This window comes from Armigeres subalbatus, chromosome 2, assembly GCF_024139115.2.
Source record: "Armigeres subalbatus isolate Guangzhou_Male chromosome 2, GZ_Asu_2, whole genome shotgun sequence".
In the NCBI taxonomy this organism is placed as follows: domain Eukaryota; kingdom Metazoa; phylum Arthropoda; class Insecta; order Diptera; family Culicidae; genus Armigeres; species Armigeres subalbatus.
In genome coordinates this window covers 294,431,135-294,447,337 of record NC_085140.1, presented here as the reverse complement: position 1 = coordinate 294,447,337, position 16,203 = coordinate 294,431,135, and the positions used below count along the sequence as shown (strand labels likewise).

Below are 16,203 nucleotides of genomic sequence, written 5' to 3'. Positions count from 1 at the left end.
TGAATTTATAGAGCCGATTCAACATGACTGTCAGTTACAGGAGGAAATTGTTTTAATGCTACGTAGAAAGCAGAACTTGAGCAGGTTTCTTGAATGGCGAATTGGTCAAGCCCGAAGATCACTTATTACTAAAGAAACAAGTTGAGGTTGAGGGATGGGATATAAATTTGGTCAGAAATTTCCAATTACGTATCAGCTCGCTTTTCGTATAGGGCTTCGTAGGCGCTCGGGTGGATGTCAGATTCGTACCTGTTGCTTTATTCTAAATCTTTAGCTGTATTAATATCAATTGAAATAAAATATATTAATATCTATATACAGGGCTGACAATAGTCATTCTCGTTGTATGAAGAAAGCGAAGAAAATTTAGTCTTCGTCGTAACATTGCACGACGCAACACATATTCGTTTCCTTCGCGTCGCATGCGTACCACGACGATAGTCGCGCAGCCAAAAGTTATGACGATTTTCGTCGTCACTTCTTCACACAATTGATTGCACGCTATTATAGACGGACTGGTTAAAATCATAATAGGGTCTCAAATAAACAAATAGTAGGAAATTTGGTAACATAAATATATCGATAGCATTCATAACGCTTTCATACGTTGCTTCAATTTCATTATTACAAAGAATTAGTAAAAATCTTCGCATGGCAGCTGCCGCTTGAAGAATAACGGTATGAAATCTTTGTTCTTCGATGTCGTCAGGACGATTTGGTTACACGACGAAAGCTAACGTCGTGCGCGTCATTGACGATGTGTAGAGTAGCAATGAAGACAATGCAACTCGTCGCTACTGTGGCATTTCGTGCTATGACGATGACGATTGTCAGCCCTGTCTATATAAATCTAAATCTATATACATAAAAATGAATTTCTGTCTGTCTGAACCTTATAGACTCCGAGACTACTGAACCGATCGGCGTGAAAATTTGTATGCAGAGGTTATTTGGGCCGGGGAAGGTTCTTAAGATGGTTCGAGACCCCTCCCTCTTTTGGAAAAGGGGGCTCCCATACAAATGAAACAGGTTTTTTGCATAACTCTAGAACTAAGCACAGAATAAATCAATTTTAGGCGAAACAAAGTTCGTTGGGTTTGCTAGTAAAATAATATATCACAGCTTTCCCAACTCGCACAACAATTCATAGGCTTCATAGTACAAATTCGTTGATTTGTGTGCGGCTTTTTTGCGTAGATGCACGTTCCGCTTTTACATTTTTTTCTCCTGGTAATACGTTTAAAATAGATTTGTTTAAGAATACAATTCAAATCTGAATTGACAATTTGCAACAGGATGTTCCTTATTTTTTCAAATTCATGAAATTAAGTGGCTATTTTCTATAGCCACAATTTTATTTTTTAATGGATACAAGCCAAAATATTATTTTTCCTGAATACTTTCTGCATTGGATTAATCAGTTGGTCCTTCAGCACGCTCGATAACATGGAAAATCCTTTTGGGCATACTTCCAACAAAGTTCATCAAAATTTCCATTTAGAAATCCTCCCACACTTCCGAAACTGCCACTTTAAGCTCAGTAATGCTGTTGTACTGCTTTTTGTTAGCGTAGATCCGTCGAACAATGATTCCACAGATGTTTTCCACTGGATTTAGATGCGGACCACAGGCTGGCCATAACAGGAGCTAAATTTTCCCAAGAGGTGAGCCAGCCCTGGGCTGAAAATCTCTTTAATCTTCTTATCTTCTTCTTCTTATTCTTATCATATTCTTATATTCTTATTTCTTTTCTTATATTTTATCTTTCTTATATATCTATATAATAAAAATGAAATGGTCTGTGCTCGTAACCGCATTACTCGAAAATGGCTGGATGGATTTTCTTCATTTCTACAGTAGATATGTTCATTATCGGGTTTATATGATATTTCCTCATGCAATAATCACGAGTATGGTTGAGTTAATCGTAAAAACTAAAATAAGGATTTGTATGGAGTTTTTGCATCGGCAGGACAACGTCTGCCGGGTCGACTAGTCTATATATATAAAAATCAATCTATGTATGTATGTTCGCTAACTACTTCTGAACCACTTGGCCGAATTCAACCAAATTTGGTACACACGTTCTCTATCCTCAGGGGAAGTTGACAAAGGGGGTGGGAGGGTCATTTAGAAAAGGGGGAGGGGTTTTGTTTAGAAAACGAACAATTATGTGTAACTTGCATCTCCTAGGGCCGATTTCAATCAAATTTTGTACACATATTCAATATAAGGAGACAAACCATATGAGAGTGTAATCTTTGAAAGGGGAGGGTCTGGAGGGAGGGTATGGTTCAGAAAACGGTAATTCAGAGTAAATTCTGAACCCCTGGCCCGATTTCAACCAAATTTGATACAAACATTCCCTACCCTAAACAAAAGGTAACAAAGCGGGTGGGGCGGTTATTGTAAAAAAGGGAGGGTATGGGGAGGGGTTGTCTTTATAAAACGAGCAATTCAGTGTAACTCCCAACCCCAGTTCCGATATCAACCAAATTTTGTACACATATTCACTAAGAGTAGTCGATCATATGGAAGTGTAATTTGGTAAAGAGGGAGGGGCTGGGGAGGGGTATTGTTCAGAAAACAAGCAATTCAGTGTATCTTTTGAACCCTGGACCGATTTCATCCAAATTTGGTACACACATTCTCTATCCTAAGGAGAAAATAACAAAGGGTGGTATGATCATTGGGAAAAGGGATGGTAAGGGGAAGGGTTGTATTTAGAAAAAGAGCAATTCAGTGTAACACCTAACTCCCAGGACCGATTTCAACCAAAATTGGTGTACACATTTTCTATCCCAAGGAGAAGATAACAAAGGAGGTGGAGGGTCATTGGGGAAAAAGGGAAGTTATGGGGAAGGGGTTGTCTTTAAAAAAATGAGCAATTCAGTGTAACTCCCAGGATAAATTACAACCAGATTTGGTACACTTATTCTCTATTTTTGGAAGATGTTTATTGAAAAGGTAGAAGGGCCAAACAAATATATAAAAATAGATTGATACAAAGGAACAATTCTATGAGCGGTAGATCTACCTCTGTGGGTTTTGTGCTACAGCATTGGACATTTTAATTGAATAATTTACTTTTCAGTCCCTAGCAAAGCCGAATACATATAGCTATTAGCTATCTATATATCTCGGATACTTATTCAACGTATGTGACGTATGTGATTTTGTAAACAAAAATTTAAACGTTGATTTCTGCAATCTGATAGCACTCCCACGCAAACCATCGCCACATACAGGTAGGGGAGGTTTCGGCTACATGTTCGTTGTGTTGGTTTGCGTAGGAGTGCCATCATATTTGACAAATCGACGTATGCATCTTTGTTTACAAAATCACATACGTCTTTTTAAATAAGTACCTGAGATATATAAAACTCAATGTTTGTATGTTTGTGTGTATGCTCCAGCCTAACTTCTGAACCCATTATTGTATTGTTTAGTTATCGATCAATTTAACCATTTATCGAAATTATGGTTGCCCAGTGACAAGCAATGATTAATGTGTTTCCTTCTGGATGGTGAATGTGATCCCTTCTTTAAAAATAGACGTTTGCCCGGAATAAGGCATCGGTGGATGTTTTTCCTTCTTTAGAAATAAACGTTTGCCCGGAATATGGCGATTATGGGTTTGCTCCCTTCTTCAAAATCAGTCAATGTTTTCAAATGAAATCTGCCTTCTTCTGATCAAATGATGAAGTATCGATAAGAAAACGCAATTATCCTGTTGACCAATTGGTTTATTCATTTTCCGATTGTGAAAAAAAAACTGCGAATCAAACTGGCAATTCCGAGCAAGGCCGGGTACATAAAGCTAGTATATATATAAAAACCAATCTATGTATGTATGTTCGCTAACTACTTCTGAACCACTCGGCCGATTTCAACCAAATTTGGTACACACATTCTCTATCCTCAGGGGAAGTTAACAAAGGGGGTGGGATGGTGATTTGGAAAAGGGGGAGGGGAGGTGGGAGGGGTTTTGTTTAGAAAACGAACAATTCAGTGTAACTTTCAACTCCCAAGACCGATTTCAACCAAATTTTGTACACATATTCACTATGAAGAGACGATCATATGCGAGAGTAAGGGGTCTGGTGGGAGGGGTATTCTTCAGAAAACGGGCAATTTGGTGTAACTTCTGAACCCCTGGACCGATTTCAACCAAATTTGGTACACACATCCTCTTTCCTAATGAGAAGATAACAAAGGAGGGTGGATGGTCATTTGGAAAGGAGGGAGGGTATGGGGGGAGGGGTTGTCTTTGGAAAATGAGCAATTCAGTGTTACTCCCAACCCCCATGACCGATTTCAACCAATATTTGTACACATATTCAATATAAGGAGCCAATCATATGGGAGGCTGATTTGGAAAATAGGGGAGTGTTCTGGAGGGAGGGATATTGTTCAAAAAATTCAGTGTAACTTCTGAACCCCCTGAACCGATTGCAACCAAATTTGGTACACATATTCTCTATCCTAAAGAGAAGATAACAAAGGTGGTAGGAAGGTCATTGTAATAAGGGGGACGGGGTGGGGGTGAGGAACTCATTAAAGTACGAATAATCAGGATAATTGTTAACCCCCAGGTCAGATTTCAACCAGATTTGGAACACACTTTCTCTATCCCCAAGGGAAGATAACAAAGGGGTTGAGAGATTTATTAGGAAAAGGAAAGAACGGGGTGTATTGTTTAGTTAACTATCTTTTGTAGTTTTTGAGCCCCTCAACCAATATCCTTAAAAATTAGGACATATATCCTTTATACTTAGCATGCGATTATAAATGAAGTTGAATGGAAACAGGAGGTGTAAAGGAGGAGTAAGGTGCGTAAGGGTAAGCATCAGTAGGTCAGGCGTGAAAAACGTAACGTAAACGTAACTTTAAATTCCCCATTCTTTAGTTTAGTAATTTGTAAAATTACCCGGAAACCAATCCTTTTGGTTAAAAAAATCACAAAAAAAATAAACATTTTCCCGGAAATAACATTTTTCCTAAATTAACATTTTCCGCAAGTATCATATCCTTGAAAGGATTTCTTCGAAAATGACATTTCGACACATTTGTGAATGCTGACATTATCTTGTTTAAACACGATTTTTTTGCCGGTACTAAGCTTTAAACGGAATAATTCTGTAAAGAACCTCAATATAATCTATCGAGGTCATCTTACAAGATCTGAATGCCAAATTAAGCTTTCCAGTAGCACAAAATCCAAGCCAAACCATTAGAGATCATCCTCTAAAATTACGTCTTAAGAAGTAGGGGAAGGTGGGGAGACTTGATCACCCCCTGTTTTATCGAGAAAGCAAGTAATTTTGATCTAACGTATTTTTTAGTATAGATCTCCTAGACAAATGACCTTTATGTGGTGAATTATTTTTAGGAATGACAACCTTATTTATTCTGCAGGGCGGTTTGTATGTTTTAACCTTCCTAAAGATTTTTTTTATTGGCCACGCAAAATTTTAACAACTTTTCATAACAATGATCAAATGCTTTCGTTTTTTCACAGCACAAAGCCATAACACATTTGATTTCAAGGAGCACAAAGAGCATGTACCACTTTTGAGACAAGTCCATAGATCCATGGTTACGAGTGTAGACCCTAAGGCCTTTCTCCAGAGATTTCTTGGATGACTCGGAACATATACTGTGAACGCATTCTATGCTAAGTATCACAAAGAGCATGTACTGTATTTGAATTTGGATAATAGGCCTTTGGTTACACGAGTAGATCCTTAGGCTTTACTCCAGAGATTTTTCAGATGACTAAGACCTCACTTCAGGGATTTTTTGCATTGCCCGAAGCAAATACTGTGAACACCTTCAATTCTAAGAAGCGCAAAGAGCTTGTAGCATATTTGAAACTGGTTGAATTGTTGTTTGGTTACGCGTGTAGACTTTTAAGCCTTACTTCAAAGATTTCTTGTATAACCATGGACATGTAGACCTCGACAGTTGGCGAATAGTATATGAGTTTCTGTTTCCAAAACTGTCAAAATTATTTAAATCGGTTGAACATTGTTGAAGTTATGAGAATATCAATTTATAGGAACGCGGGTACCCTGTCGGCCATCCACGTGTATTTTTTTTTGTTGGCCGCATAAGGGTTAAGCATATTTATTTCCACAAATAATCAATCAAAAGTCCATATGCACTCTGTTTTGAGAGAAGTCAGAAATGGTGCTTTATCAATTGATAAGCAGTATCTTGATGTCAAAGTTCACGTATAATATTTTTGTTTTATATTATATCTGTTATAAAGCTTGTAATCTGAACAGAATATAAGTATCATTATTTCCATGCTCACCTTTTAAAAAACCAAAAATGTTTTAGCAAAAAGAGATAAAAATAGAAGATTTTTCACTCCTGGGTTAAAATGATCGATCAACTTTAGCGTTGACGTTGATTCAACGCCCTCTTCGTTTACGTTGGCGCTGACGTTAAAGTTGAAAAGTTAATGTTAACAACCTCAATAACCAAAATGAATCGAAATTGTCACTGCTACAATAATACTTTAACGTTTTAGGCATGTCTACAGAATTAAAATTCAGCAAGAGTTACAAATAATAACTATTGGAAAAATCAAAATATTGTGGATTTACTTGACCAATGGATTCGAAGGTCGGTTCACTTGCCTATTTCAATCATTTCCTTTTCCAGCAAGGTTTGCCAAACTCAATAAATGTTTGGTAGATTACCTTGTTTTTTGCTCCTTGTCTATCAAAACAGATGTCGAAACATCGGAAAAAGAAAGAGAAGTCCGAGGGAAACAGCAAAAAACACGTGGCAGACTTGTCAGTTTTGACAGATTTTACTATGAAGACGGGTGTGAAGGTGAAAACGGCGATTTCAACGACCGTTCAAGGAGTGACTATTTCGAACGGTCGGATCCAATAGGGCTTTCTGAATTATAGCCTTTTAGTACATTTAGTGTGCGGGAAAGGTAAAAAATCAAGCCTATAGTACGACTGGGCCTTTTTTAATGGGAAACAATAAGACGTCGAAATCAATTTGCCGCAAGCAAGGGGTCGTACACATATTACGTAGGCTTTTTTTCTGGGTTTTTCGACCCCATGTAAGATTTTTTCCATACAAATGATGTTTTATTTATATGGTGCGCAAGAAAATGACGAACCCCCCCCCTTCCCCCATAAGTGCTTACGTAATATGTGTACAGCCCCCAAATCAGTTAGCTAAGTGTCCGAAAAATGAGAGAATTGTACAATCAGGCCGATTTTATATAAAAATCAACGGGATAAGATTCCCCGTCGAATGCAACTTGTCACAAGCAAATCGGTTTAGGTGAGTCGTTCGTTGAAGCCAAAATTTTTAAGTCCATAGAGCGATCGGGCCGATTTTCAATAGGAAACAACGGAACGGAATTCTCCTTCAAATGCAACTTGTTGAGAGCAAATCAGTTAAGGTCAAGTCCCCGAAAAATGAGTGAACTTTTTTGCGCACATACATACACACATCACCTCAGTTCGTCGAGCTGAGGCGATTGGTATTTAACATTATGGGTCTTCGGACTTTCTATAAAAAGTTTGTTTTTTGGAGCGAGCATGTAGCCTTTACGTATGCTTAGTATACGAGAAAGGCAAAACACATCGTACTCTGACCATAACTTCTGAGGAACTTCAATAGGAAACAATAGAATATGATGATACGCAGCTTGTTGCGAGTAGTTCGCTCAAAGATAAATGTAAAAAAAGGGTAAGATTTTTTACGAAGTTTTTGTGTAAAAAACGGTATTTTGGTCATCAATTCTGAGCCCATACTCCAATCGAGCCTATTTTTGATAATAAACAATTGAGTTGATTCTCCCGTCGAATGCAACTTACTGCATGCAATTTGTTTAAAAAAGTACCAAAATATTAGTGAGACATTTACCGAAATTTGTGTAAATGATAGTATTTGGTCATCACTTCTGAGTCCACAGTCATAAAGTGCCCAAAGTAAGTGAATTTTTTTTACGGGATGGTGGAGACGATTTCCGCAGTTGAAACATTGCGACACTCCAAGAAATCTAAAAAAAATAGTGGTACCGTCAACTGGGGGGAAGATGATCATTTTTAAGACAAAACATGCAATAACAATGTGTGTTTACATTTGAAATCGAAACAAATATTTCCAAAACATGTACTGCTATACGTTGCAGTAATCAACAACTTTAGTTTTCTGAAATGCGTTCGCATTTATTAAAATAAATTAAATTATCACACATTTTTGAATAATCTGCTTTGGGGTGAAGTTGATCAAGACAGCTCTACTAAAACCATTATGACCTAGTAGTCAAAATACACTAGGTTATCTGTATGCATGTTGAATTTACTACGTAAAGAAGTCTAAGAAGTCAATATTTGAAACGAAAATAGCGTTATTAATGACTATCTCTCTCTTTCTTCCACAAAATACATTTTCATGATTATAATAGAAAAACTCGAATTTCTACCTAGCGGTAACATTACTTGAACGGAGAATATTGTTGACTACCGTTTCATAAAAAAAAATTGGCACTTTTGACGGACACATCAAATGATCATCTTCACCTCAATGATCATCTTCCCCCCAGTTGACGGTAGTCATATTTAAATTATCCCAACCAGAAATCCTAATGTGTCGAGGTGAGTGAACACTTGAACAGGGAGCATATATCACATCACACAGTTCCTGTCTGGACACGGCTGTTTCCATCAATATCTGTACCGGTATGGCCATGCGTCGTTGCCCTTTCGCCCGACGTGTATTTACGTGGAAGAGTCTCAAGAGCACGTGTTATTCAATTGTCTGATGATTGTGAAAGAACGAAGAAGGATTTGCCATAATTACTATTAATTCAAACTAAGACCGGAGTGGCTTCTGCAGCATAAAAGATTTTTGCATTGTTTCCAATTGAAAAAGGGGACAGATCGAACTATGGGATCAAAAGTTTGACAAAATATTTTTTATATGATACGAAAATAACACTATTACCACTAGGTGGATTATGCAGGGGTTTTCAACTTCATATAACCGGCTCGATACTAATTGGCTCAGTAATTAATGACTCTTCTATCTCTCGTAAAGTAATTTTTAATTTCGACGCTCCAAGGACGCTCTTGGCTATGGCAATCCCACGTACGCCGTCTACCACGATAGACGTAAAATTTGTGTTTACATAGATACAGCATAAAATTCCCATTTTATAATTTGACTAGCTTTATGTACCCGGCCTTGCTCGGAATTGCCAGTTTGGTTTTCACTTTTTTCACAACCAGAAAAAGATAAAACCAATTGGCGAACAGAGTAATTGTATTAACTTATTGATACTTCATCATTTGATTAAAAGAAGGCTTTTGGAAACATTGACTGATCTTGAAAAAGGGATCGTTGGCTTGAATAGGCTTATTCCGGGCAAACGTCAATTGCTAAAGAAGGAAAAACATTCACCGATGATTTATCCCGGGCGAACGCCCATTTTTAAAGAAGGGATCACACTCACCATTGCCTTATTCCGGGCAAATGCCTACTTTTTAATAAGGAATCACATCCACCATTCAGAAGGAAACACATTAATCATTGCTTTTCACTGGGCAAGCCATGATTCCGATGAAGGGTAACAATTATCATTGCTATATACCCAGCAAATGCATGCTTTCTATGAAAGATTTTTCTGATGCTGTTCATAATTATTCCAAATGCCCTTCATGTCGAATGACCTTAAGCCAAATAGTGTTATGTTAATGGCCTGCTTCATTCAGGGATATGTCATTTTCAGGGAAATTCCATATTCTGGAATATGTGTATCGGTAAGAATCATTTTTGGGAAATATCATTTTCGTTGAAGTCATTTTTGGGGAAATGTTATTACCGGGAAAATGTTATGTTCGAGGATTTGCTATTTTTGAGAAATTCGGGAAATTTGTTTTTGGAGCATTGTACAATGTGAAAGAACCTCGAATGAACTAAATAGGAGGGATTTTAAATTAAGTCGTTTTCCAAACAATATCCAACTTCAATAACCTCCCGCATTCCAAAAGTTTCTCCCAGCCTCTCTATAATAGTTTTGGGCAGAGAATACGTGTTTACAAATTTGGTTAGAATTGACCCATGCGGTTAAAAGGTATACTAAACTGTTCGTTTAATAAATATACCCTCTCTCTCATTCAGCTATGACACTCCTATCCAGTCTGATATAGTCTTCCTTAAACAGAGAATATGGGTTCCAAATTTGGTGGACATCGGTAAATGGGTTCAAAAGTTATGCTGAATTGATCGATAACTAAACAATACCCCTTTCTCACACCATCCCCCTTTTAAAATGACCTACCCTCATGCACTAAAGTTGTTTCCTTAGGACATGCAATATTTGATACAAATTTGGTAGATATCGGCCAAGGGGTTCAAAAGGTACACTGAGTTGATCAATAACTTAGCGATACCCCTCCCCCTTTTTCCATAAAGCATCTCCAACTCCCCTATCGTCATCTCCTAAAGATAGAGAATGTGTGTTCCAAATTTGGTAGAAATCGGCCGAGGGGTTCAAAAGGTACACTGAGTTGATCAATAACTTAGCGATACCACTCCACCCACACCCTCCCCATTTTTCCAAAAAGCATCTCTAACCCCCCTATCGTCATCTCCTAAAAATAAAAAATGTGTGTTCCAAATTTGGTAGAAATCGGCGAAGGGTTTCAAAAGGTACACTGACTTGATCAATAACTTAGCGATACCCCTCCCCCCACACCCTCTCTCTTTTCCAAAGAGCATCCCTAACCCCCCTATCGTCATCTCCTAAAGATAGAGAATGTGTGTTCCAAATTTGGTAGAAATCGGCCGAGGGGTTCAAAAGGTACACTGAGTTGATCAATAACTTAGCGATACCCCTCCGCCCACACCCCCTTTTCCCATAAAACATCCCAAACCACCCTATCGTCATCTCCTAAAGATAAAGAATGTGTGTTGCAAATTTGGTAGAAATCGGCCAAGGGGATCAAAAGGTACACTGACTTGATCAATAACTTAGCAATACCCCTCCCCCCACACCCTCCCTCTTTTCCAAAGAGCATCCCTAACCCCCCTATCGTCATCTCCTAAAGATAAAGAATGTGTGTTCCAAATTTGGTAGAAATCGGCCAAGGGGTTCAAAAGGTACACTGAGTTGATCAATAACTTAGCGATACCCCTCCCCCCACACCCTCCCCTTTTTTCAAATAGCATCCCTAACCCCCTATCGTCGTCTCCTTAAGATAAAGAATGTGTGTTTCAAATTTGGTTGAAATCGGTCAATGGGTTCAGAAGTTATGCTGGAACATACACACAAACATTAAGTTTTATATATATAGATTTGTTTGGCCCTTCTACCTTTTCAATAAACATCTTCCAAAAATAGAGAATAAGTGTACCAAATCTGGTTGTAATTTATCCTGGGAGTTACACTGAATTGCTCATTTTTTTTAAAGACAACCCCTTCCCCCATAACTTCCCTTTTTCCCCAATGACCCTCCCACCTCCTTTGTTATCTTCTCCTTGGGATAGAAAATGTGTACACCAATTTTGGTTGAAATCGGTCCTGGGAGTTAGGTGTTACACTGAATTGCTCTTTTCTAAATACAACCCTTCCCCTTACCCTCCCTTTTTCCCAATGATCATACCACCCTTTGTTATTTTCTCCTTAGGATAGAGAATGTGTGTACCAAATTTGGATGAAATCGGTCCAGGGGTTCAAAAGATACACTGAATTGCTTGTTTTCTGAACAATACCCCCCCCAGCCCCCTCCCCTCTTTCCCAAATTACACTTCCATATGATCGACTACTCTTAGTGAATATGTGTACAAAATTTGGTTGATATGGGTACTGGGGGTTGGGAGTTACACTGAATTGCTCGTTTTATAAAGACAACCCCTCCCCCCCTCCCTACCCTTTTTTACAGTGACCCCCCCACCCGCCTTGTTCTCTTTTTGTTTAGGGTAGAGAATGTTTGTATCAAATTTGGTTGAAATCGGTGCAGGGGTTCAGAATTTACTCTGAATTACCCGTTTTCTGAACCATACCCCTCCCTCCAGACCCCTCCCCCCTTTCAAAGATTACACTCTCATATGGTTGTCTCCTTATATTGAATATGTGTACAAAATTTGATTGAAATCGGTCCTAGGAGATGCAAGTTACACATAATTGTTCGTTTTCTAAACAAAACCCCTCCCCCTTTTCTAAATGACCCTCCCACCCCCTTTGTCAACTTCCCCTGAGGATAGAGAACGTGTGTACCAAATTTGGTTGAATTCGGCCAAGTGGTTCAGAAGTAGTTAGCGAACATACATACATAGATTGATTTTTATATATATAGATAGATAGATGTGTACAAAATTTGATTGAAATCGGTCCTAGGAGATGCAAGTTACACATAATTGTTCGTTTTCTAAACAAAACCCCTCCCCCTTTTCTAAATGACCCTCCCACCCCCTTTGTCAACTTCCCCTGAGGATAGAGAACGTGTGTACCAAATTTGGTTGAATTCGGCCAAGTGGTTCAGAAGTAGTTAGCGAACATACATACATAGATTGATTTTTATATATATAGATAGATTTGTTTGGCCCTTCTACCTTTTCAATAAACATCTTCCAAAAATAGAGAATAAGTGTACCAAATCTGGTTGTAATTTATCCTGGGAGTTACACTGAATTGCTCATTTTTTTTAAAGACAACCCCTTCCCCCATAACTTCCCTTTTTCCCCAATGACCCTCCCACCTCCTTTGTTATCTTCTCCTTGGGATAGAAAATGTGTACACCAATTTTGGTTGAAATCGGTCCTGGGAGTTAGGTGTTACACTGAATTGCTCTTTTCTAAATACAACCCTTCCCCTTACCCTCCCTTTTTCCCAATGATCATACCACCCTGTGTTATTTTCGCCTGAGGATAGTGAATGTGTGTACCCGATTTGGATGAAATCGGTCCAGGGGTTCACCAGACACACTGAAGTGCTTGCTGGCTGAACAATACCCCCTCCCCAGCCCCTCCCTCTTTCCCAAATTACACTTCCATATGATCGACTACTCTTAGTGAATATGTGTACAAAATTTGGTTGATATGGGTACTGGGGTTGGGAGTTACACTGAATTGCTCGTTTTATAAAGACAACCCCTCCCCATACCCTCCTTTTTTTACAATGACCGCCCCACCCGCTTTGTTATCTTTTGTTTAGGGTAGAGAATGTTTGTATCAAATTTGGTTGAAATCGGTGCAGGGGTTCAGAATTTACTCTGAATTACCCGTTTTCTGAACCATACCCCTCCTCCAGACCCCTCCCCCCTTTCAAAGATTACACTCTCATATGGTTGTCTCCTTATATTGAATATGTGTACAAAATTTGATTGAAATCGGTCCTAGGAGATGCAAGTTACACATAATTGTTCGTTTTCTAAACAAAACCCCTCCCCCTTTTCTAAATGACCCTCCCACCCCCTTTGTCAACTTCCCCTGAGGATAGAGAACGTGTGTACCAAATTTGGTTGAATTCGGCCAAGTGGTTCAGAAGTAGTTAGCGAACATACATACATAGATTGATTTTTATATATATAGATATGTAGAAAAAACAAACAAATGATCAATGCGCGTCAAGCGCTTCCACCGCTGTCGGCAATAAAACCAAAGCCTTTGACAGCTCATAAAACCAAGCATAGTAAATCGGCTGCCGATCCCATACCCATCCAACCGCGTAACCACAAGTAGGTACCTGCTGATACCAGTTGCTAAGATGCATCACCGGTTGAGCGAGCACGGAACGGATTGATGGCGCCCTTTTTCTTAATTGACACAAACGCGTAAAGTTAAGATTTATATGAACCATAACGGCTTAGCGGAGTACAAGTGGGTTGGCACTTGAAATAGGTGCTGGGAAAACTTGGAAGCCCTACTCCCGTCACCCTACACTTGACCACTACTTGTGAATGAATTGAATTCACTATTGCTCATTGTATTCAAATTGGCACCAGTTCGGGATAGGTGGGCTAGTTGGAGTACACCCGCGTACACAAAACTGTATGCTTATGGTAATATTTATTGGACTATTATTCGGACACAAGTCATAGTTTGCATATCATCCTGTCCTGCGTTTGTCCGGCCGCTGAAAAACAAAGTTGCAATATCATTGAAGAGCTGGGGACCTCCTCTATTGCCCAATAAAGCATGTGATAATTCGTCACCGTTGTTAGTGATTCAATTTGTGTTTTGATAGCCGAATCTAAAAGAGGCCGACAAGCCAGATTTGAATAGCTCAATCTGCCGACGACATGCGAGACTGACAAACGGTGACTTTGCATGAACAGTTGCATAACGGCGGCTCACAGCCGGCAACCGCCCGGGCGGAAACATAATGACAAAGCCTTGGACAAAGCTGTCAAAAAGTAGAGTTGAATGTGCCCAATTGTCTAACGTCGCAACACGCCGTTGGATTAAGCTACTGACCGTGTCGGGAGATAACTAAAGGCGGTCGAGTAGATGTTTTGACTGGTCACGTTCCGGCGGCGGGAGGTAAAAGGCTTTCCATCCGATAGAAGATGGTCAGTTGGATAACTGGCGAAAACGGGTGTAGCAATAGCGATTTTCTAGCATGTAATCATGATCGCGGCATATCTAATGGAAGAGTTCCTCAGCGTTTCTACTGGGCACATCAGGGCTAAGATGATCAACAAACTTACAACTAACAATGACTTTTATGACAATATATTTGACACATATTTAATTTAAATAATTACATGAATTTCCCAAATAAAGCCTTCGGGTTGCTTTTTAAGGAACTTCCTACCTTTTTGGGTTATTAATTACCTCTCTTCTGAATATATTTAACCATTTTGTTTCATAACAGCTGACTAATTTAAAACAACATCAAAAATGTGTATAGCAATGGTCAACACTTCTACGTCCAGCTCCCAAAATCCTATCTCAAAGCTGTGCAAAATGGGTTGATACTTCAATGGTTCAATGGACTTAAAAGACTCTCTTAGCTTCAACTGATCATTTCATTTTTTCATTGAGTAGTATCTAATTACGTGTGGAAACCTCAGTACCTCTTCAAAGTTGCTTGTCAAGACTCCCATGAGTGCAAATCAAAAAGATTCGATCAATATTTTATTGAGTTGCCTTCTACTGTTCATGACATGTGTTAATGAGCAATTTTCTCCTACTCGTTTGCAAAAAAAAGGATATATGAATACTATTGTCAAACAGCTGTATTAACTTTTTTTTATATTTCCAATACTACTATCAAAGTAAAGTATTAAATAAAATGAAAGGTTGAAAACCTCTGGTGACACATGCGCCCTATTCCGCGTCGTAGTTGTTTAGGCACGCGACAGACCGTGCAGCTCGTAAAGAGGTTAAAAATTTCACTGCGAATTGTCAGAAATGTAAAAAGCATCACAATAAAGATGCTAGGTTTATTAGGATTACGATTGTAGACTGGACATGCACTGCTACGTGAGCAAATGTAGCATTTACAAATTTATCAGGGTCTGTAAAACAAGAAAAAGGTTACGCTTTTTCTGCATTGGTCTATATTCTCTTGTGGGCTTGTAGATCACGTATTCATCACATAACACCCAACAACCGTTTACTGACCAGTCCTTTCTTATTCTTCATTCCATCAACAGGCACTCCCCATTGCACCCACAACCCTCCTGCAGTAAGATGATACTGAAACGGCAATCGAAAGGTGGGACGAAACCGTCCCCCTCGAGAAACAGCCACAGTTCCGTCAGTTCTGCCCTGCAAACGATTTGCGTTACCCAGACTGTGATAGTGTCGCTAGTGCTAGCCGTGTTTCTCCTGCCAGCGGAAATTTCCAGCCTCGAGAATGGCCTGGCACGGACGCCACCAATGGGTTGGCTGTCCTGGGAGCGGTTCCGCTGTAACACCGACTGCGAAGGCGACCCGGAAAATTGCATCAGGTGAGTGTTAAATGGTGTGGGAAATTTATTCAAATTATGAGCTTGATAAAATTAACCCATTTTGCTCCGGTTAGGAGCTATAAGTAATAACAATACCGTATAGATATATTTCAAAACATTGAGTCAGATATGAACTCAAATGTTCCGAATTATAGAAAGAAATATAGATTATTATCATACTTCTAATAAAACAAAATTTAAAGTACTTCATGCGCCAGGAAATAAAACGAAAAACGTCTCTCTAACAATACAGCAATTAATGGGT

General features: G+C 39.0%; 2 protein-coding genes across 10 annotated transcripts in view; one reads left to right on the top strand and one right to left on the bottom strand.

Annotated features, from left to right (window-relative positions):
* Positions 1-16,203, bottom strand: part of LOC134212432 (6-phosphofructo-2-kinase/fructose-2,6-bisphosphatase 1-like) — a 319,297-nt gene that overhangs the window by 229,912 nt on the left and 73,182 nt on the right. The gene's annotated exons all lie outside the window — the stretch shown is intronic.
* Positions 1-16,203, top strand: part of LOC134212433 (alpha-N-acetylgalactosaminidase) — a 208,515-nt gene that overhangs the window by 156,825 nt on the left and 35,487 nt on the right. For all 8 annotated transcript variants that reach the window (XM_062690284.1, XM_062690292.1, XM_062690290.1 and 5 more), the window contains one exon: positions 15,642-15,938. In XM_062690284.1, coding sequence (XP_062546268.1) covers positions 15,679-15,938 — 260 coding nt within the window. In that variant the 5' untranslated portion in view covers positions 15,642-15,678. The remainder of the gene's footprint in view (positions 1-15,641; positions 15,939-16,203) is intronic.